At 37.9% G+C, this 25141-nt stretch overlaps 1 protein-coding gene across 5 annotated transcripts in view; it reads right to left on the bottom strand.

The window, feature by feature from the left end:
• Positions 1-25141, bottom strand: part of rapgef4a (Rap guanine nucleotide exchange factor 4a) — an 88146-nt gene that overhangs the window by 40181 nt on the left and 22824 nt on the right. For 2 of the 5 annotated variants that reach the window (XM_068223530.2, XM_021478818.3), the window contains exons 5-6: positions 4194-4266; positions 3576-3640 (exon numbers count right to left, since the gene is read on the bottom strand). In XM_068223530.2, the coding sequence (XP_068079631.1) occupies positions 3576-3640; positions 4194-4266 (138 nt within the window). Of the gene's footprint in view, positions 1-3575; positions 3641-4193; positions 4267-24443; positions 24640-25141 lie in introns of those variants that run through there. The other 3 variants (XM_073912441.1, XM_009304430.5, XM_073912442.1) reach the window with 3 other exon arrangements.

Below are 25141 nucleotides of genomic sequence, written 5' to 3' on the forward strand. Positions count from 1 at the left end.
TTAATGTGTTTATACCTTTATTAGGATGTCCATGGTGATGTTTATATTTACCGTTTCATTTAGGGAAACTCCTGAGGTAAATAAGTGATATCTCTGAACTTTAATAATAAATCTAAATAAAATGCTGCGCTTCCCATCTCCAGTCGCAATGACTTCTGGGACTTCCAGAGTGAGTTCGGTGCCAAGTCTGCATCGGTGCATCCTCGATATCAAGAACTCATCCGGGAAGTTTCACGGTACCTCTGTTATTGCGGTCTTGAGTATTGGAACTGAACTTTGGCAGCTGATGATGACGTTACACGAGAACACGAGGACCACTGAAGAACGCATATTGAGTAGTGATGGGTCGTTCTTGAAAGATTCGTTCAATTTGAACGAATCTTCAATATGACTCGGGAACTACGAGTCCTCTCAGGGAGTGATTCGTTCATTTGCGAATGCGCACATTTGTGCAGGTGGTATAGTCCATTTCAAGTCTTTTGAGTCATTTATTGCGGAAAGACAGAAGTCAATCATACGCGTTTAGAGCCAGAAAAAGAATTGAACCGTTCATCTCTCGAGTCCTCGGGTTTGAGTCATTCTGTCACGTGATGAACGAATGACTCAAGAACCAGAAGACTTGAAAGGTGAACTAACGATCATGGCTCCCATTGGCTCAGACTGTGTACTTTGGTTAAGATTAAATGTGACTGTCAGTGTAACGTGAACGAACCCCTGACATTTGAAGATATAAAGAGGTGAGCTGAGCAAAGAGACAACAATACCTTCATAGACAAAAGAGCAGGTAAACATTGAATTATTATTTTCTCCTTCTTATAATGTGTTAGGGTTAGGGTTAGCCGTGTAAATAGCCGCGTGAACATTTGAGGTTACTCGCTTCATTCGCGCGTCAAACCCCGCTTCATTCGCGTGTCAAATTCACTTCAGAACAGACGCGGATTCGCGTGATGGGCAGGGCTTCTGTCTGCCCCGTGACTCTAGCTTCATAGCTAAATGGCTAACATGGATTTTATGAAGAAAATAACAGTGTTTATGTGCTTTATGAAGGATGATTAACAGCGTCATATGTTTAGGGCCGTGTCTGAGACTACTACATCCTTTTGGAGGTGCATCCAGCTCTGTGAGCTCATAAACTCCTCCAGAAACTAAACCTGGCTGATGGAGGTTTTCAGCGGTGCTTCTGACTGAGCCCAGCCCAGTTTAATGAACTTTTTGTCTGTGTCTGCTGGAGGATTTCCCCTGGGACACCGACAACAGGCGATACGTCACAATCACGCCCCCACAAAAGCAAGCTCCTGATTGGTTAACGCGTCGCGAATGTCCGTTGAAGTTCAGATTTTTAAACTCGAGTGATTCGCACGAAATGCGCATTAAGCGTGTCAAACACGCAAAACACTCAATTCTCGCCACGCCATTCACGCGCTTCACGTCATGCACACCGCGCTATTCGCGCAATTCTCGTCATTCGCGCGTATCACGCCGCATGATGTCTATTTGCGCGTTTGCATTGACTTAACATGTAAATCACTCGCGCTTGATGCGCGTTCCGCGTCTGGTGTGAACGCAGCATTATAGTATTGTATTTATGACTTATTTGTCATGTGATCAACCATTTGGGCCAGTTGTAGATGTATTTGGAAGCAATTCGTAACATTTTAATAATATTTTGGCTAATTGAACCAAATGAACGTAATGACTTGAAAAAAGATTCATTCAACTCGATGAACGAGACTCAAAGATCCGTGTCAGTAAAATGATCCGAACTATTGAGAAGCCTCTTTTCCCCATCTTTCAAAATGACACGCCTACTTTACTAAATCCAATCAGCTGACAGTAGAAAAATCAAGCCACGCCCACTGTTTTCTCATTTAATATTCTGTTTCTCTAGGAACTGCGTCACAATACGAAAAACAAAAACAGTCGCATCTTCTGGATGTACAAGGGCAAGCTATTGTTTTTTCTTAATGACATGCTCAGATGAATTGTTCACCACAAAACTAGCAATGCGAGCTAACAAAATCAATTCATTTGTACTTTCAATAACTCAAACTGTCCGCAGTCCAGCCAAGCTATGCTAATTCAGAGCGGAACTGGTCCAGCAGACTCTGCGTGAACTCATCCAAGATCAAATCAGTTTCAGCGCGTCTTCCAGCATCATCTACACACTTCGAGGAAGCCCTTTTCCTCCATTACGTGAGCATTCAGTGAGACGGATTCTGCCACAAACAGACTTAAGTGAATGAAACAACGCAATTATGGAAATCACAAGGCCCGATATTGACCGCCTAGCATTTTCAGATGCGTCCCTACAGAATAAAACAAAGCAAAAACAAGCACTTATGACCATAAACGCACCGATAGGAGGATGGTGAATGAGCCAGGAGGAACAGGAACACCTGGATATATTCAGAAATGGAAAGAGAGGATGTCGAGAGTTCATTTCTGCGTTTAAACAAATGCTGAGATGGTGGGAAGGAAGGATATGGCTTTATCAGAACTGACGCAAACGGGGGAATGAGAGTCCCTCTGCTCATCAGGTGAGACAAACACACTGTCTGAAAGGGACATCGAGAAGCTTTTCTGGTGGACAGATAGAGGAAATTCATTTCCGCCACACATTTTGGACTTTGTTTATTTACAAAGTGAAGTTTATTCATAAACTAATTTCAAGAGGATCACGTCATTATGATTGAACACGGCTGGTTCTGCATTAGCATGTATGATCCACCAATTAGGCCATTCCTAACCCACTATAAAGTGCCAGGGTTGTCACTACAGTCATCTTCGATTTGAAGAATCCCCCCTTCCACCCCTACCTCTTCACCTCTCCCTCCATAGGGCGGCACAGTGGCTCAGTGGTTAGCACTGTTGCCTCACAGCAAGAACATCACCGGTTCTGGCCCTTTAACAGACCGGCGGTCGTTTCTGTGGGTAGTTTGCATGTTCTTTCGCCGCTCGTTTGTATCAGATTTTACAGCAGCACTGGATTTCCAAAAACTAGCACATATTTTAAAAATATGACATAAATAATGCACATATTGAAGTATTGTATGAGAAACAAGTGATAAAAAAGGCAACGTTCAAAATAAAAGTCCTATAATTGGCAAAGAAAATACTCATTTGAGGTGCATTTGTCAAAAAGTGCACTCTAAAAAACGTTGAGTTACTTATTAAACCCAATGGTTGAGTTAAAAATATTTGGTGCATTATATTTATTGGTTTATTTTTTAACCTTTATTAAGTTTTTATTTAACAACTCAATCAGTTGGGTTAAAAATGTAGAATTTCAACAGTCAACTGATTTAACTGACACTGAACAGCTGTATTATTATGCGTGCGTAATGTTGTTTTTGCTTTATAACGTTTAAGCTCTAACACAATAATGTTGTTTTTTTTTTAAAATCAAATTAACTTTGCATTGCACTGAAGAATAAAAGTCGTATACTGTACATGGCATGAGGGTGAAAAAAAGGTGATATTATGGCATAATGTATGGGAACAGTCATCAGATGTTCACGACTTCCAACAGGAGAGTGAACATGGTGAAGAAGAAGATTTTAAAGACAGAAACAAACCTTATTTAAGTGCTTGGGTGATAGTCCAGGAGAACTGTTGCTCAGATTCTCTTTGTCAGGCATTCCTGTGTAAAAAAAAGTGTGCAGTGAATGAACTAAAATAGGATTTGTGGAAATAGCCAACAATACATTGTCTGGTGCAAAATGATCGACTTTTATTTTATACGCCAAGAATGATTGCTATATGAAGTGAAGATCATGCTTTTTAAAGATATTTTGTAAATTTCCAACTCTAAATATATCAAAACTTCATTGTTGAGTAGTAATGTGCATTGCTAAATGCTTAATTTGGACTTCAAATGTGTTTTTCTCAATATTTAGACTTTTTGGAAAAAGCTGGAATAGCTGGAATCTGCTGTTTAAAACATATGCCGGATAAGTTGGCGGTTCATTCCGCTGTGGTGACCCCTGATAAATAAAGGGACTAAGCAGAAAATAAAATAACTGAATATTTCTTTTGAATGTTCACGGTAAAAAATGGATGCTTCCACACCACTCTTGACCACTTTTGTTGTCCCAAAAAAAAATCTCAAGAAATGTGATGCTTCAGCTCATTTTAAATAAGTAGTCTGAACAGTTTGAGTGTTGCTCAAGCGTAAAGCAAGAGTTTGTACTTACTGTCAGCGTTTGGGCCGCTGTCCATAACACCATAGGGAGGGACCAGCAAACCAGCCATACACTGACGATAATTCTGAAACACACAAACACATGAGACATCCCATGAAGACGACATATACACGTAGAGATGACTTAAAGAAACACTCCATATTTTAGAAATAGGCTCATATTACAACTCTCATAATGTTAAGCAGATGAGAAAAGAATCCATTCAGCCAATCTCTGCGTCTGGCAGGAGCACTTTTAGCTTAGCATAGCATAGATCATTGCATGGGATTAGACCATTAGCATCTCTCTCGAAAATACACAGTGCATAAAGAGACACTGAAAAAAATGTCCTATTTAAAGCCTGACTCTTTTGTAGATGTACAAATTAAACCTGATTTAACTTCCACAAACCGGGATTGAACCGGTTGATTATAATTGTGCTGACATAAGGCTGTGGTGATAAAGATGGTAAAATCGCTGTAATTCATTACACACATTCACTGTTTTTAAAAACGTTTTAAACTTGTAAAACTCATTCTTGAACTCATTTGATGATGACTGATGATCACAGAGCGCTGAACAGATCTTTTCATCCCAGTTGCTTGTACACGTCCTGTCTTGTTGATTTGATTATACGCGGTACAACGAAGGCATGTTAATATGTGGCTGTCAATCAATTCTGTGGGCGGGGAAACCGCACTCCTACGTCACGCTGCGGTCGATCCAAAATGGGAGCGATTTGGATCCTATATTTAACATCAGGAAATTAAAAAAAGGAGGTTTATTGTGTTTCTATCACCCCAATATGACTGTGGACAAACTATACCTACACACAGTTCTGTCCAAACAGCTTACAAAAGATGAGTTTTATCATAGGTGCCTTTTAAATACACAAGTTATTGCAAAAAACAGCAACAATTTAATATAGTTGTATGTTTCTCTTGATTTTTCTTGTTTATTCGAATTTTATTTTATATTTTCCTCCAAAATATACATTTTTAGACAGTGATTTTACACTATTTTCTGTTAGATTAGCTGCAATTTTAGCTTTGCTACTGATTAATCTAATGTATATACACAAATGTAATATTGTAAGGCATCCTATTAAAAATATGAATGTAAAAGAGCCCTCTGTAAACGGTGAACTCATTTATACTGAGCACTGTAACACATAACACAAGCACATAAGCATCGACACACACATTTATATGTTCAGCATTATGTAAACACTATGATCCAGCGACACAATATAACACACACACACACATTAAATAGACAGCATTAACCTGAGTCTGCTGCATCCCTTCAAGGTTTTTCTCTTTAGTGCCTAAACACCCTATTAAGTGTCTTGCCATAGTCCCCTAAAAAGACGGATTTTGCTTTGGAGCTGCAGGTCAGGATGATGGAGCGCAAATAAAGAAAGCAGTTTGAGGGGAAGAGGAGTCTGTAATCTTTTTAATCAGCTCCGACTGCAGATCAGAGGAGATTACGCTGGATTAAATCAATATTTCTGAATCAAGGATCCCGCAACACACACCCAGGCCACACACACACACTCATATTATACATATTTGCTTCTGACCTATGTGTGCTGTCTGACACCACTGATACACACACTTACAACACGGCAAATCCACGTGTGACTTTTCACCTTATACAGTCATTCATAATACATGCAAGTGTGTATTCATATTTCCCATTGCGGTTTCTTTCAAGCTTTTAAAGAGGAGCTATTATGCAAAAATCACTTTTATAAGGGGTTCAAACACAGTTGTGCGGCAGCAGTCTGTGAATATAACCAGAGTATAATGGTAAAAATGTATTAATGTTACTATTTAAAATCACACTTAATAAAAAAACAGTCTCAGAAACACTTTGATTGACATTCTCCCTTTGTATGATGTCATCAGAGGGGGAAAGCCCCGCCCACTAGTGACCATCTTTCCCTCATTAGCATAAGACATTAGTCTTGTTTTAAAATCTGCCACTATGCTGACACACAATCATAGCTCCGCCTTCTTTTGAAAAGATCACAATCTCATTTAAATTTAAAGCGACAGTCACTAAATTAAGATCAAAGCCTTTAAAAGGTGCAGTTTTAAAGAGTTATAGACATCATTTTTGCCGTATTTTCAGCTGAAACGTCACACCCACACTCTAGAAACATCAGAGTCTTTTTTTACATGTTGTAAAAGGTAATACATATATTATTATATTATTTTATGCTGTTTATCTAACCAATTATATCCTTCAAGATATAGGGCCCTATCATATTCCCATGGCAATAAGGTGTAAGACATGTTTGGCGTGATTTGTTGCTATTTTCAGACCAGCGCAACTCAAATTTTCATGTTTTGCTCCCCTTCTTGCTGGTCTTAAAAGGAAGTTTGTAAGGGCACATTGTTGGCGCGTTGTTATTTTGAGGAACTGAAATAGACCATGCCATTAACCAACTAAAACCTGGTGTAAAGTCCAGCGCAAAGCGCGTAAGTTATGCAAATATGCAGATCCAAAACGATTACACATTGCTTAATACACACAGGATGTACAGCGATACACAAATATCTTCACATAGGCGCAGTAGGTAGTGCTGTCGCCTCTCAGCAAGAAGGTCGCTGGGTCACTGGTTCAAACCTCGGCTCAGTTGGCGTTTCTGTGTGGAGTTTGCATGTTCTCCCTGCCTTCGCTTGGGTTTCCTCCGGGTGCTCCGGTTTCCCCCACAGTCCAAAGACATGCGGTACAGGTGAATTGGGTAGGCTAAATTGTCCATAGTGTATGAGTATGTGTGTGTGGATGTTTCCCAGAGATGGGTTGTGGCTGGAAGGGCATCCGCTGCGAAAAAACTTGCTGGATAAGTTGGCGGTTCATTCCGCTGTGGCGACCCCGGATTGATAAAGGGACTAAGCCCACAAGAAAATGAATGAATGATTATAAAAACCACTGCCTCTATACCTTCATCACCTCAGGGAGCTGTTTTTCAATTTATTTATGACAATTTATTATTGTTAATTTAATCGCTTGCTGGAAATTACTACTGAATTTAGAAATAGTTTTGAAACAAATCTTTACACTTAACTAACAAAATTAAATATGTAGACTAAAGGATGTTTTCAGTGGAGAGCGTACAACATTGTTTCCTTACTCCACGGATATAAAGGAATAAAAATTAAAAGTAAAGTACAGAGAAAGTCAACACAGCCTCATTCTGAAAACGTAGTCCCGCGGACGTTTCTGGAGACTGCGAATTATGTAGCCAGAGGTGCGTATGGCTGCATTTAATTTTTTTAAGCGAATGCTGCAGGGCGGTGTGACGCCGTTCCTTTAAACGCTTACCGACTGACCGCTTACCTCCGTGTGGAGGGCTTTCCCGCTGCAACCAGTTTGTCCGGTTAGCTCGTCGTGTACGTTAGCGGGCTTGAGATACAGAAAGGAGTTGACCATGGTGACCGGGTTCGAGTCCAGGAAAGAGCGGTCCCAGAAATCAGGTAAGACAAAAACAGAATCCAAAAAATAAAATCAACGAGCGAATAAACAGGGTTATGAATGCAGTGAAAATCTGAAAACATGGTAAAAAAACAGACGAGGGCTTTTCTTTTTCTGGACGGCTTTTGTAAAATCATCGGTTGGGTTTAGGGTAAGTGGGTGGGCGGGACATTCGGTAAAATTGGTTGGGTTCAGGGAAGGATGAGGGTGGGTCAGTCGATTGGCCGGTCGCCCAGTCAATTATTCAGCCATACAGTCAATCAGATGGATAGTCGGATGGATGGATTTACGCGAGAACGGTTCACACTCGAGACATTCGAGATATGAAAAGGCACACACATCGGCTTGCGGATTTGCGAAAAACAAAAACTGCAAAAATAGGTACCTCCCGGGACGTTTTTCATGGTCTCCAGAAACGTCCACGGGACTACGTTTTCAGAATGAGCCTGGGTTGGAGAAAGTAAAGAGGCTGAATAGAGGAGGCTCGTTCTTTATCCTCACGCTGCAGATGCTCTGTTTAACTGTTTTCTTGCTAGAGAAGTGTTCCGTTTTTACACTTACAAAGTCCACCATTTAAATAGCAAATTGCTTCACGGCACAACCCAACTGACTCTTAAAGGGAATTGGAAATAAGATTCTGATTGATTTAATACATGTTATGCTCAAAACACACCTATAACTCATTAAGAGAATAAGCACAACCCTGTTAGACCATGCGCTGAAATAGCAAAAGTGGATTCAGAAATGCCCTTGATGCTTTTGCGCCATGAGCTTTAGACTTTGCGCCTAGATCATTAAAAAAAGAGCATGAGAGAAAATAAAATGTAAAACAATAAAGCAGAAAAGTGAGTTTCTTGTTTTCACTTTTATAAATCCAAAAGCTTCAAACTAAATATGTTACAGTATAAACCACAACAATCAGAGAGCGCACACACTGCCAACATAAGTAGACAGTTCAATTAACATCTACAACTGACATCAAACTCCAGACAGATATAGACAGATAGAGCCGCCGGAAGGCACTTAACCTTGGATTTCTCTAGAGAAAAGCACCAGCAGTTGTACTTTATGTTGCTTTGGACAAAAAGCATCTGCTAATTATAGACATGAGAGAGATTAGTGTCCATTTAGTGTTTCATTCAAGAGAGCGCTCTTTATCCCCAAAGACCATCTCCAATATGCCAATAAATTCAATCCGAATCTGCTAACACAATACAGCACTAAAGACCCATGGGGAAATCTGATATATGGTAATATATGCAAATTACGTAAATGTTTGGATTTCAGAGTTTCAGAGTTCAGATGGTAAGTTTTCTGAAAAAACCTCTGAACATTAATGTATGTTCAGATACATTAGCTACTTTAGGGAAATAATGAGAACTATAACAAAGTTTAGGGAGCTATAAAAGTGCCTGTGCTTCAGCCTGTTTCTAAATTAAGACAATACATTAAAATTAGCATTTTCCTAAGCCTCTTATATATTTATGTTTAGTTATTTATATTTAAAGGCAATAAAAATAACTTATTTTGCCAGATGAATGCTGGATGTTTCAGTCCAGAAGGTGCCAATAAATAAACATCAGTGACTAATGACAGAGAGACGGCCTGAGCCATTAAGCAGGACACCTGGGACAGTTAATGCGGCCTTTCTGTGAATGTGTGTCTCTCTCCGGGGACTGAAGGTCTCTCTGAGAGACGACAAGTCATTATCTCTGACTGATGCAGCCCATAAATCACACAAAGCTAACCTAATGCGCCCTTGTGTCTGTCGATAAACAACACAACAGTCAGACAGAGTGTGCGTGGAAATGGTGGCCCAGAAATGCAGCCCAGACTCATTCTGAAAACGTACCCCTATATGCATTTCTGGAGAGCAACAAATAGTTCCCAGGAGCAATGTTTTTTTTTTGCAGTTTTTGTTTTCTCGAATGCACCAGAGACCGCTGTGTACGCTTTTTCAGATCTTGACTGACTGACTGACGGATCAACTGACCCACCCTCCTCCTTCCCTAAACCCAATCAATAGTGTTTTCAAAAGGACCAATTGATTATTATAATTAAAATTATACCAATATCTACAGCAACACCCACGCACAATACACAGCTGATTCAGTCGTTGCCTAGTGACAATAAAAGTTCTCTTTTCTTGTCAACAAAAAGGCAGTGTGGTGTGCCGAGCACTTTTGGAACGTAAAAGCGTGTTCGGTGTGGTTAGCCCCTTACCCACTTTCTGAAACTGTTCGTCGCCAGACTCGAACCCAATTGTCATGGTCAACTCTGCTCTGCGTGTCAAATCCTCTGACGTAGGCCACGAGCCCCTGGACAAACTGGTAATAGAAGAAACGCCGTCCATACGGAAATAAGCAACTCAGGCTCATTCTGAAAACGTAGTCCCATGGACATTTCTGGATACGACGAAATACATCTCAGGAGGTACGTATTTTTGAAGTTTTTGTTTTCACGAATCCGCGAGAGGGTGATGTGTGCGCTTTTTCGCATCTCATATGTCTTTTGCGAGTGCCGTTCGCACCCGCGCTGTTCTCGCGTGAACCCACCAGAGGCCGCTGTCGACCGGCTAAATGACTGAATGATTGACTGGACGACCGACTGACCCATCCTCCTCCTCCAAATGACGGTTTGCAAAAGCCGTCCAGAAAAAAAAAGGCCTTTTCTGATTTTTACCATGTTTTTGGATTTTACCAAATTCTCACCCTGTTGTTCACTTGTTTGTTTTATTTTTTGGATTCTGTTTTTGTCTTACCTGATTTCTGAAACCGCTTTTCCCCGTACTCGAACCCGGTCGTTGTCATCTGGGTCAACTCCACTCTGCGTTTTTAAGTCTGCCGACGTACACAACGAGCTAACTGCACAAACTGGTTGTGGCGGAAAAGCCCTCCACACTGAGGTAAGCGGTCAGCCGGTGAGTGCCAAAAGAAACGGCGTCTGTTGCAGATATGTGATTACTTTGCTCAAAATTGTACATTTAAAATCTGAATTATTAGCCCCCCTGTATATTTCCGGTTTTACTAGATATTCTTCAAGATACTAGTATTCAGCTTAAAGTGACATTTAAAGGCTTAGCAAGGTTAATTGGGTTAAAGTTAGCATAAATAGGCAAGTCATTGTATAACAGTGGTTTGTTCTGTAGACAATCAAAAAAGCAAATATTGCTTAAGGCGGCTAATAATATTGACCTTAAAAAGGATTTTTAAAAAATGTAAACTGCTTTTATTCTAGCCAAAATAAAACAAAAAAGACTTTCTCCAGAAGAAAAAATATTATAGGAAATACAGTGAAAATTTCCTGCATCTGGGACATCATTTGGGAAATATTTATAAAAGAAAAAAAATTCACAAGAGGAAGAATAATTCTGACTTTAACTGCATATATAAATACACACACACACACACACACACACACAAATGATAAGACTTCAGTGTTGGAATAAAACAATCTTCCAGTGATTTGACAGGCGTTTCTTCATCTCTAAAGAGGAAACGCTCCCGTTGTTCGGCTCTAATATGTCTGACAGTCCAGTCCAGAGCACTAATTGAAAATGACTCTGCTTTGCCTCTCTATTGTATTTGCATTGATTTATCTTTGTATTGAGATCAGTCTCACAGCACAAGGCTCTTCTCCATTTTAGTAGACCGTGCATCAGATATATTTAATGACGATAAAGACCGTTTGTGTGTCATTATTTCACTGATAATCACAACTGGCTTTTGCGTAATTATATGAATCCAGCAGCGTAAATGGAATCAATCAATGGCTGGAAGGACCACACAACATTTCACATTTATTTTTCCACTGATATTTGTGAAATACATGCTGAATTTTTTCTTTTTTAAGGAACCTGAGAGACCAAACATGAGTCTGGATTAGGGCTGCACAATATAGTTTAATTTCAGTTTAGTTTCTGTCAGCTTTGTCTTTTGCTTTTGACTGTTTGGTGTCATCTAGTGACTAAATAATGTGTAGGTTAGTGTATACTCCATTCAGTTTAATTTCTGTTAGCTTTGTCTTTTGTTTTTGACTGTTTGGCGCCATCTAGTGACTAAATAATGTGTAGGTTAGTGTATACTCCAATCAGCCAGTTTAATTTCTGTTAGCTTTGTCTTTTGCTTTTGACTGTTTGGCGCCATCTAGTGACTAAATAATGTGTAGGTTAGTGTATACTCCAATCAGCCAGTTTAATTTCTGTTAGCTTTGTCTTTTGTTTTTGACTGTTTGGCGCCATCTAGTGACTAAATAATGTGTAGGTTAGTGTATACTCCAATCAGCCAGTTTAATTTCTGTTAGCTTTGTCTTTTGTTTTTGACTTTTTGGCGCCATCTAGTGACTAAATAATGCGTAGGTTAGTGTATACTCCATTCAGTTTAATTTCTGTTAGCTTTGTCTTTTGCTTTTGACTGTTGGGTGTCATCTAGTGACTAAATAATGTGTAGGTTAGTGTATACTCCAATCAGCCAGTTTAATTTCTGTTAGCTTTGTCTTTTGTTTTTGACTGTTTGGCACCATCTAGTGACTAAATAATGCGTAGGTTAGTGTATACTCCATTCAGCCAGTTTAATTTCTGTCAGCTTTGTCTTTTATTGACTGTTTGGCGCCATCTAGTGACTAAATAATGTGTAGGTTAGTGTATACTCCATTACGCCAGATTAGTTTCTGTCAGCTTTACGTTTTTTACTGTTTGTCGTCATCTTGTGACTGAATAATGGACAGGTTAGTGTATATGCTCCATTAAGCCAGTTTTGTTTCTCTCATCTTTGTGTTTTTGATTGTTTGGCGCCATCTTGTGTCTGAATAATGAGTAGGTTAGTGTATATGCTCCATTCAGCCGGTTTCGTTTCCGTCAGCTTCGCACTTTTGTCAGTTTGGCGCCATCTAGTGTCCAAATAATACGCAGGTTAGTGTATACTCCATCAGCTGTTTTCGTTCCTGTCAGCTTTGCATTTATTTAAATAACTAATAAACTATTACAGCTTAGACTAATGTTTTAGGTGTAATTTTTATATTTTGGTGTAAGTAACATTGTAATAAGCAGGCTAAAGTACATGCAGGACAGTTGTCTTCACAGAATAAAGCCCTTCAGTCTAATACAACAGTGCTCTTCTTTAGGACAGACTTTATTGTACTTTATTCCTTACATAACTTATATGCTATACACTAAAGTTTAATGACCTAAATGAATGCACAAACAGCCACAGAACATGACAAATTTCCCAGTATTCCCTGGGGCTTGAGTGGAGGGCTGTGATTGGAGGAGACATGGCCGCCGAGAGGTGCTTAGTGGAGGCTGATGTACAATTACACAGTCAACTGCACAGACAGCACACATCGAAAGCACATATTTATACAGTGTTTCTGCAGCATTAAATATCAAAAAACTCCTTCTAATTAGATCTCAGTGTGGCTCTGCTGGCCTGACATTTTAAATGAGCAGCCTGATGCCTAAAACTGTAATGAGTTCAATTTAAATTGAGTTTCCAATAGCGGGAAGACCCACACTCTTTCACAAACACACACACTCAACCACACAAACACATGTGCAAATACAGAGACACACAGAAAGATACGCGCGCACACACACACACAGACAAAGAGAGACAAACACACACACACACACACACACAAAGACAGACACATTCACACACATTCATCAAGACACAAATAAAATCACACAAAAATGTGTGTGTGCAAACACAGAAACACAAACAGAGAGAGGAAAAACACACACAGACAGAAAGAGGAACTCGCTGACACACACACACACACACACACACACACACACACACACACACACACACACACACACGACTGATATACAAGAGTAGAGTGATACTAAATGTGGCAGACATTAAACCTGACCGCAGTAATGAGTGATGAAGCGTTCATGCGCAGGGTGTGTGTGCGTGTGAAGATCTCAAGCAAACTCTTACATAATCCATCCCTATACTTACACAAGCCACTTAAAGTCAACACACACACAAAACAGAAAAGATATCAAACTTACCAGATCTGTAATTAAAATGGATCAAAATATCAGCTACTACAGTATATAGGGGATTGCTTGATTCTGATTGGCTGATGAACTTCTAGCCCAATCTCACAGGGAATCGTAACTATTTTATTTATTTTCATTAAATGTAGCTAATTTGTATAAATTCATATGAATCAATTGGTAACAAAATGTATGATTTTTAAAAGGAGGTGTGGCAAAAAAAAACATCATTAAACCCAACTGTCACAGGGGACGAGCAAATCGAATTAAAATGCACGTATAAGATCATACAAATACATACAAATGAGCCACTAAATCAACAAGTTTCAAATTTAGGATTCCGAATTAAATTCCAAATTGCAAAGTTACAAATTAATAAGATTTAATTTTAGTAAAAATACAGTTTAGGCTGGGGACACACATCGCAATATATTAGCCACTAAATCCACAAGTTACAAATTAAGTAGGATTACAAAATAAATTACGAATTACAAAGTTACGTAGTAATAAGATTGCGCAATTTTTGTAAAAACACAGTTTAGGCTGGGGACACACATCGCAATATATTAGCCACTAAATCCACAAGTTACAAATTAAGTAGGATTACAAAATAAATTACGAATTACAAAGTTACGTAGTAATAAGATTGCGCAATTTTAGTAAAAACACAGATTAGGCTGGGGACACACATCGCAATATATTAGCCACTAAATCCACAAGTTACAAATTAAGTAGGATTACAAAATAAATTACGAATTACAAAGTTATGTAGTAATAAGATTGCGCAATTTTAGTACAAACACAGCTTATGCTGTATGCTGTGCCATAGCTTATGCTGTGTTTTTACTAAAATCGAGCACCTTGTTTTTGCCGTTAATAGATCTTCAAATTTCACATGCAGCTGCACTCATCACTGTCAGTCCCACAGCAGTGGACCAATTGAGGCTGAAGTGCATGCGTATGCTCTGGTGCAGCCAGCGCGTGGTCGCATAGCCCTCGCCGTGGCCGTCGCGCACCTCTCAAAAAATGTAATTACACATCACAATGACACGTAGCGCAAGCTCTGTGATTGGTCGGCTTGGTATCGGTGACGAGTGTTTACGGAACTGAGAGCCGCACAAACCCGAGTGTTTACAAGTGTCGAGACCCATGAAGGAGCTTCAGATGGAAAGTTTTGTTTTGTGTTTACCTTATGATTATGCTGTGGCATGTTGCTGGATTCCTCCTTATAATGAGCGAGTTTTAGCTACTCGTTCATTAAGAAAGTGTTCAGAAAAAACAAAACACCAATGAAGAAACTCGACACACAGTGACGATTTTTACAAAAAGGTTGGGGGGGTATGCGAACTGAAGATCGGGGGTGTGGGGGGGGCTGGGTTGAGGGATGTGGGGCGGCTAAGGTGTAAGGTGTTTGGGGTCCCTGGTCTGTACTATGCATCAGATTTCAGGCATCCGCTGCGATCAGACATTAAACCAATGTCAGCGATCCAGGGGTGTTATAGACTATACCAAAAAGCTGAGGACCGGGGGTTGGTGGTTAATTCCATGTGTTTTCTGGGGGACAGACCAAAACGGGAGATGGGTCTGAAATATGGGAGACTCCCAAGAAAATCGGGAGTGTTGGCAGGTATGATCCGCTAAGTAAAACAGATGCCAGAATAGTTGGCGGTTCATTCTGCAGTGGTGACCCCTGATAAATAAAGGGACTAACAGAAGGAAAATGAATGAATGAATGAATGAATGAATGAATGAATGAATGAATGATTCAGTTTGCTAGTCTCCTATAGTGCCTGTTCTGCACTCGTACACTGTATAAATAATCAGGTTAGTTCTAGGAGGCTAATGAAACCTCACGTTTGATAATCTCCTCATTAGAGCAGCTTTTCATGCAGCACGCTTGCTACAAACAAGGCGATTACATCTGTATTACTGCTCAAACCCGACAGGAAATTAAACACTGCTCACATTGTGGAAGTGCTCTGAATAAATGTCATCCAAAATATAAGAAGTTTGCAAAAGCCAGGACCATCTGGCAGACATTCGCCACCCTGAAACTAATACACAAACCTAATAAGAGTGTCCAATCGCCATGACAACAGCAGCCCGCTTCATCCACTGAGATAATTAGAGTTTGACTTCATAGTTTTTCGACTGTAAACATGAAGGAGTGTGTTCAGCGTCAGCGGGACATCAGATCAGTACCACACACGCAGACGGCAAACACTCTTTTACTTGCCAGAAAAACCTACAATGAGATCTTTACACACTGTTTTCAATGTGTGATCATTAAGTAATTAAGGTCACACTTTAATTTAAGTAACAATTCATGCTATTAACAAACTATTATCTAGGACTCTTAGCTCAATATAGTACTAATTAGCTGCTTATTAATAGTTAATAAGGTGTGAGTTGGTTTTCGGTATTGGGTAGGATTAGGGATGTAGAATCAGATCATACTTTCAGGATTGCAGGTTTGGCGTGCTGTCCCGGGAGAAAACCCTGAGCTCGGAGATCCTTGAGCCCAGTGTCATTTACAGTAGAAGAGGCATCTAAGGTCAGGTAGTTCTCGAGAGCCCTACTTAGTATATTAGGAAAAGGGGGAGATAGGGTGGATGGGGGCTTCTTAAAAAAATGAAGATAAGGGAGGTACGAAACGTCTGCTATTTATGCAGACTTGAATTCGTCTGATTGGTTTATTGTTGCTTGTTGATGCAAGACCAGCCATGGTCAATCGTAGAATGTGATCCTCTCGAAAATTAGTTTATAAAACTTCACTTATTAGTGGTAATAAACAGTTCTTATCTTAAAAATAGACAGGTAAAGGCTGATTTATACCTCTGCATCAAGCGCACGCGTATGCTTTGGTGCAGACTGCGAGTGGATGCATAGCCCTCGGCGTGCTGACGCGCACCTCTCAAAAAAAGTAACTACACGTTGCAACGACGTGTAGCACAAGCTCTGTTATTAGTCGGCTTGATAGCGCTGGCATGTGTTGGCGAGACCGAGAGCCGCGCGAGCCTGATGGAGCGAGTGTTTACAAGTGTCGAGTCCCATGAAGGAGCTCCAGATGGAAACTTTTGTTTTATGTTTACCTTATGATTAGAGTTGTTGCACATCCGTCGGTTCCAGCTTCCGAATGAGCTAGTTTGAGCCATTTGTACACTAAGGTAGCATTTAGAAAAAACATTAGCGTAGAAACTCGACACAGAGGAACATAAACACCTCCTGCCAACTAGTGTTTCGGAAGTGTTATTGCAGCGCGCAGAAGTATAAATGCACAGCAACCCGCAAGGCATACGTCGTGGGTTACACAGATCACTCAACGCAGAAGTAAACCAGGCTTAATAAGCCAGTAGTAAATGGTGTGAATTGTTAAACTAAAGTGTTACCGTATATAAAATACGAATTGTTTCGTGGATCCTTATTCAGGTTTTGAAGGGATAGTTCACATAAAAATGTCCTCATTTATTCCCTTGATGTCAAAAAACACATCACAAAAGCAATTTGATTTGATGTCAATTGTCTACCTTGATGTCAAAATGATGTCAAATGGATATCCAACATTTGCGCCAGACATCAATTAAAGTCCTGTAAACGATTTTTGGACGTGATCTGACGCCAATTTTAGATGTAAATTTGATGCCTTTTTGACATCAAGTTAGTTTTCTTGCATTGTAGAGACACAAAACCAGTGTCTCTTAAAGCTGAATTTTTTAGATGACAGATTCAACTACTAGATTTTTGAGTCGTTATTTTGGTGGTTAAAAGAGCATCAATGTGTGGATGTCAAATCTTGACGTTAAATCGATTTCCTTTTTTTTCATGTCAACATTCTGCCGTTATTTACTCACTCTACATTTCTAACAAAGCTGTTTGCATTTCTCTCATCTGTTGAACACAAAGGAGGATATTCTGGAGAACTGCCATTGACTTGCCTATTATTTGTTATTATGAATTTCAGTGGAAGATTCTTTACAATATGCGGTCGTGTTTTAACAGAAGAAAGGATATCATAGAAGTTTAAAAACACTTGAGCACCTTTACATACAAAAATTATTATAGGAATGTATATCTCTTTTTGATGAATTTTAGATGTAGATTTGATGTCATTTTCATCAAGGTAGTTTATGCATTTTAGGGACATAAATTCCAGTGTAAATTTGTCATTAAACCTTTCATATGAATAAAACTTCAACATGGTGATGTCAAATAGTCATCAAGGTCTTGATGTCAAATTGATTTTCGTTTTTTTTTTTTATGCATTATTTGATGTTTTTGGATATCAAGGTGTTTAAGTGATTCTAAACTTTTATGATTTTCTTTCTTCTGTTAAACCAAAACTGGATATTGTAAAGAATGTTTCATAATAAGAACAACAAATATGCAAGTCAATGGATGACTTTTCCAGCATTCTTTAGAATATCTTTCTTGTGTTCAACAGATGAAATAACCTCAAACAAGTTTGTAAGAAATAAGTAAATAACGAATGTTTATTTTTGAGGTCAAAGTGACGTCAAATACACTATTCGATTCAATTGACTACCTTGATGCCAAACCGATATCAAATAGACATCTAACATTAGTGTCAAATGTTGATTATAGGACTGTATCTATTTTTGATGTATTTTAGATGTCAATTTGACGTAATTTTCACATCCAGGTAGTTCACTTGCATTGTAAGTGACACAAACTCTTTCAGATGATTAAAACTTTTCTTATATTCCAATACTTTTTGTGTTGTGTTTTGGTGGTCAAAAGAGCATCACTGTGTGGATGTCAAATAGACGTTAAGGTCTTGACATCAAATCGATTGGGATTTTTAACCTGTTTTTGACGTTATTTGGATATTGAGGTCACCGCTGGGACACACTCGAGTGGTTCTAAACTTTTATGATTTTCTTTCTTCTGTTAAAACAAAACCACAGGGTGGGCCATTTACATGGATGCACCTTAATAAATTATTGGGAACTTTACAAGAAAAAACAACAGTGTGCTTAGTTTTAACATAACAAACCCCCTCACATATACTAATGTGCCACAAACAGGAAGTTAATATCACCAACCATTCCTGTTTATTAAGGTGTATTCATATGACCCACCCTGTAGATAATGTGAAGAATGTTCCACTGAAATCCATAATAAGAACAACAAATATGCAAGTCAGTGGATGACTTTTCCAGCATTACTCAGAATATCTTCCTTGAGTTCAACAAATGAAATAAACTCAAACAAGTTTGTAAGAAATGTGGACTGCGTAAATAACGACAGAATGTTTATTTTTGAGGTCAAAGTGACGTCAAATACACTACTCGATTCAATTGACTACCTTGATGGCAAAACGATATCAAATAGACATCTAACATTAGTGTCAAATGTTGATTATAGGACTGTATCTATTTTTGATGTATTTTAGATGTCAATTTGAAGTAATTTTCACATCCAGGTAGTTCACTTGCATTGTAAGTGACACAAAATCTTTCAGATGATTAAAACTTTTCTTATATTCCAATACTTTTTGTGTTGTGTTTTGGTGGTCAAAAGAGCATCACTGTGTGGATGTCAAATAGACGTTAAGGTCTTGACATCAAATCGTTAGGGATTTTTAACCTGTTTTTGACGTTATTTGGATATTGAGGTCACCGCTGGGTCACACTCGAGTGGTTCTAAACTTTTATGATTTTCTTTCTTCTGTTAAAACAAAACCACAGGGTGGGCCATTTATATGGACACACCTTAATAAATTATTGGGAACTTTACAAGAAAAAACAACAGTGTGCTTGGTTTTAACATAACAAACCCCCTCACATATACTAATGTGCCACAAACAGGAAGTTAATATCACCAACCATTCCTGTTTATTAAGGTGTATTCATATGACCCACCCTGTAGATAATGTGAAGAATGTTCCATTGAAATCCATAATAAGAACAACAAATATGCAAGTCAGTGGATGACTTTTCCAGCATTACTCAGAATATCTTCCTTGTGTTCAACAGACGAAATAAACTCAAACAAATTTGTAAGAAATGTGGACTGCGTAAATAACGACAGAATGTTTATTTTTGAGGTCAAAGTGACGTCAAATACGCTATTCGATTTGATGTCAATTGACTACCTTGATGGCAAAACGATATCAAATAGACATCTAACATTAGTGTCAAATGTTGATTATAGGACTGTTTCTATTTTTGATGTATTTTAGATGTCAATTGGACGTAATTTTCACATCCAGGTAGTTCACTTGCATTGTAAGTGACACAAACTCTTTTAGATGATTAAAACTTTTCTTATATTCCAATACTTTTTGTGTTGTGTTTTGGTGGTCAAAAGAGCATCACTGTGTGGATGTCAAATAGACGTTAAGGTCTTGACATCAAATCGATTGGGATTTTTAACCTGTTTTTGACGTTATTTGGATATTGAGGTCACCGCTGGGTCACACTCGAGTGGTTCTAAACTTTTATGATTTTCTTTCTTCTGTTAAAACAAAACCACAGGGTGGGCCATTAATATGGATGCACCTTAATAAATTATTGAGAATTTCACAAGAAAAAACAACAGTGTGCTTGGTTTTAACATAACAAACCCCCTCACATATACTAATGTGCCACAAACAGGAAGTTAATATCACCAACCATTCCTGTTTATTAAGGTGTATTCATATGACCCACCCTGTAGATAATGTGAAGAATGTTCCATTGAAATCTATAATAAGAACAACAAATATGCAAGTCAGTGGATGACTTTTCCAGCATTACTCAGAATATCTTCCTTGAGTTCAACAAATGAAATAAACTCAAACAAGTTTGTAAGAAATGTGGACTGAGTAAATAACGACAGAATGTTTATTTTTGAGGTCAAAGTGACGTCAAATACGCTATTCGATTTGATGTCAATTGACTACCTTGATGCCAAACCGATATCAAATAGACATCTAACATTAGCGTCAAATGTTGATTGTAGGACTGTATCTATTTTTGATGTATTTTAGATGTCAATTTGACGTAATTTTCAAGGTGTATATGGATGTTTAAGGTAATTTTTAAGGTGTATATGGATGCACCTTAATAAATTATTGGGAATTTCACAAGAAAAAACAAAAATGTGCTTGGTTTTAACATAACAAACCCCCTCACATATACTAATGTGCCACAAACAGGACGTTAATATCACCAACCATTCCCATTTTACTTAGGTATTCATATGACCCACCCTGTAGATAATGTGAAGAATGTTCCACTGAAATCCATAATAAGAACAACAAATATGCAAGTCAATGGATGACTTTTCCAGCATTACTCAGAATATCTTCCTTGTGTTCAACATACGAAAGAAATGCATAATGGTTTGTAAGAAATGTAGACTGAGTAAATAACGATGATGTTCATTTTTTGCGTGAACTATCCCTTTAAATCTGCAGAACACAGACGTGAAGCCTCAACTGGAAAGAAAGTACAATTATTAGAAGATGAAAGCCCCTTCAGGTCGTCCAGAAACCTCACAGAGACGCCATCAAGCTCAGAAGCAGAAGATGCAGCCATCAACCTTATGAAAGATGCCATTACACAAAAAGCTCCATGTCTGGAGCAACAAAAAAAGCACAATAATGATGCAACTGAGCTGTGTGGAGGATGAAGCAGAGCAAACTTCACACCCCGAACACCGCCACACACCTATGGAGGAGGTACAGATGATTTTCCTCAGGAAGAAAGCTGAAAAGAAAGGAAGAAGTTCGCTGGTTTGAGTTCCAGTTGGCATTTCTGTGTGGAGTTTGCATGTTCCCGTGTTGGCGTGGGTTTCCTCCGGGTGCTCCCGTTTCCCCCACAGTCCAAACACATGCGCTATAGGTGAATTAAACAAACTAAACTGAACGTAGTGTATAAGTGTGTGTGTGTGAATGAGTGTGTGTGGGTGTTTCCCAATACTGGGTTGCAGCTTGAAGTGCATTCGCTACGTAAAACATTTGCTGGAATAGTTGGCGCTGTGGTGACCCCTGATAAATAAGGCACTAAGCTGAAGGAAAATGAATTAATTAATGAATTTAAACTCAGATCTGCTCAGTGCTTTAGGGTTAAAGCACATCCACATAAAGTAACACTTACTGTACACATCCTGGGAGAAACAACCTTTTCCATTTTCCTGTGATTTTGTTTGCTTACAGCGCAGACAGGAATATGCTAAACTGTCTCTCCTTCATGCTCCACATACAAATGCACAACTGCGCTTCACTGCACTTATTGCTCTGAACACACACTCATTACATAATTCACATCCACACACTCTCACCATAACCTTTCCTCTTCGCACAAGACCTCGCCACATCCACAGCAATTATAGTAACCCCATATTAGGTGCTATTTGTATAATCACAATGTAACTATGAATGTTATGGTAAAACTGTTGGATTTGCTAAATCATACACTAAAAAAATACTGTAAAATTTACAGTAACTTACTGGCAATTTTAGTTGCGAGTAGGACTGTAAATTTAGGAGCGCACTGTAAATTGATAATTAGTTTACTTTCTAATTTACTGTAAATTTACCATCTTACTAGCAACCACAATTACTGGTAAGTTACCATATATTTAACAGTAAAAATGTAATTATTCATTTACAGTGTTCTTTTAAAAGTCAAATTGTCGTAAACACTTGTTTTATTGTCAGATTACTATTTTTTAGATTTGCAAAACCATACACTGTAAAAAAATACTGTAAAATCTACAGTAAATTACTGGCAATTTTGGTTGCCAGTTAAACTGTAAATTTACAAGAGCACTGTAAAGTAAATACCACAATTGTAAAATAAAAATGCAGCACAATTGTATTTATTTATTTGCTTCTTTTTTTTTTCTTTTTTTTTTTGAAAGTCAAATTATAGTAACCACATTTTTGGTGACATTTGAATAAGCACAATTGTACTATGAATACCATGGTAAAAACTATTGTTAGATTTGCAAAACCATACACTGTAAAAAAAATAAATAAAAATAAAATAAAAAAACTGTAAAAATACAGTAACTTACTGGCAATTTTGGTTGCTAGTGAGACTGTACATTTACTAAAGGACTGCAAATTGATAATAACAATTGTACAGTAAAGATACAGCACAATCTTAATTATTTATTAGCTTGTAAGTTTACCGCTTACTGGCAACCACCATTACCAGTTACTGTATATTTTGTTTAGCACCATTTATATAGCCAAGGTTTTACTATAAATACTATGGTAAAACTGTTGTTAGATTTGGAAAACCACACACTGTAAAAAAAATACTGTAAACTTGACAGTAACTTGCTGGCAATTTTGGTTGCAAATAGGATTATAAATTTACAGGCTCACTATGAATGAATAATCACAAATTACATTTAAATTTACTGCAACTTACAAGCTATTTTGGTTGCCAGAAAGCCTAAATTTACAAGCGCACTGTAAAATAATAGCTACAATTGTAAAGTAAAAATACAGCACAATTGTAATTATTCACTTGCTTGTAAAATTACCGCCTTACTGGCAACCACAATTGTCAGTAAGTTATAGTTTACTTTGTTTGGCACTATTTAACCACAGTTTACTATAAAAACCATGGTAAAACTATTGCTAAATTTGCAAAACTACACACTGTAAAAATACTGTAAAATTTACAGTAACTTACTGGCAATTATGGTTGCCAGAAAGATTGTAAATTTACAAGAGCACTGTAAATTAATAATTACAATTGTAAGTAAAAATACAGCACAGTTCTGTTAATTTATTTGCTTTAAATTTACCGTCTTATTGGCAACCACAATTGCGAATAGGTTACTGTATATTTTACAGTAAATTGTAACTTTTAATTTACAGCGTTTTTTTGATAATCAAATTGTCTTAACCACTTTTTTAAAATTGTTAGATTACTCTTGCTAGATTTGCGAAACCATACACGGTAAAAAATACTGTAAAAACAGTAACTTACTGGAAATTTTGGTCTCCAGTAAAGCTGTAAATTTACAAGCGCACTTTGAATTAATAACTACACTTGTAAAGTAAAAATACAGCGCAAGATTACAGTCTTACTAGCAAACACAATTAACAGTAAATTACTGTATATTTATTTTGTTTGGTGCCATTTGTATAATCACAGTTTTACTGTAAACTTCATGGTAAAACTATTGTTAGTTTTGCAAAATCATATACTGTAAAAAATACTGCAAATTTTACAGTAAAGTACGGCAATTTTGGTTGCGAGTAGGACTGTAAATTTACAAATGCACTGTAAATAAATAATCACAGTCTACATTAAAATTTACAGTAACTTACTGGAAATTTTGGTTACCAGTAAGATTGTAAATTTACTAGTGCACTAAAATAATAACAATAATTGCAAAGTAAAAATACAACACAATCGTACTTATTTAAATGCTTGTAAATTTACCATCTTACTAGGAACTAGTTGATATACCATAATATTAGTAGTACTATATAACTAGTTATAATTAATAATTTACAGTGTAGTGTAGTGATGGACGATGATAACTCCAAATTAGGCATGATTTTGCAACACCAACTATAGTTTTTCCATGGTATTTATAGTAAAACTGTGGTTATAATGAAATCCAATGCACCAAAACAACCTGAATATGTACAATATGACTATTAAATATCCATGCTTACTTTTAAGCAGGGGTGGTAGAAGCTGCACATAATGCATCCTGATTAAAATAGCAACACAAACACAAATCCTCAAAGTAACAGAAATAAATATAAAAGCAGATAAAGTGACGGATCAGACACTTACCTACAGTACCGTCCGACCCATTGATGATGAAGCGAAGCTGTCAGCGCTACTCTGTCGCTCTTTTTATCACTTAAGTCTGTCTGATGCAGAGAGCTCTGGACGACTGCTCAAGCATGCTTTAGTGAGTGTGTGTGGCGAGCGGCAGGCAGAGCGTGCGCGCGCGTGTGTTTGTGTGTGTGTGTCGGGCTGGACAGGCAGCTGACCCCCTCCCTTTGCGAGCGAAGTGGTTGCTAGGAGATCTGAGAACTCCAATCATCATGCTCTGATGACTACTGACTGCACGCGCACACATATACTGAAGTCAGAAGTATCAGCCCTCCTTTGATTTTCTTTCAAATATTTCCCAAATGGTGTTTTACAGATTCAGGAATTTTTCACAGTATTTCCTATAATATTTTTTCTTCTGGAGAAAGTCTTACTTGTTTTATTTCGGCTAGAAAAAAAGCAGCTTTTAATTTTTTTTAAATCATTTTAAGGTCAATATTATTGGCCCCTTTAAGCTATATTTGTTTTGGATTGTCAAACGATCATAACACAGTGACTTGCCAAATAACTTCACACTTATTAACCTATAGTTTAGCCTTTAAATGTCACTTTAAGCTGAATACTAGTGTCTTGAAAAATATCTAGTCGAATATCATGTGCTGTCATCATGGCAAGAATAAAAGAGATGTCTTTGTCCAAAGGGTTTTTAAGGA

This window comes from Danio rerio, chromosome 9 (genome assembly GCF_049306965.1).
Source record: "Danio rerio strain Tuebingen ecotype United States chromosome 9, GRCz12tu, whole genome shotgun sequence".
Lineage (NCBI taxonomy): Eukaryota > Metazoa > Chordata > Actinopteri > Cypriniformes > Danionidae > Danio > Danio rerio.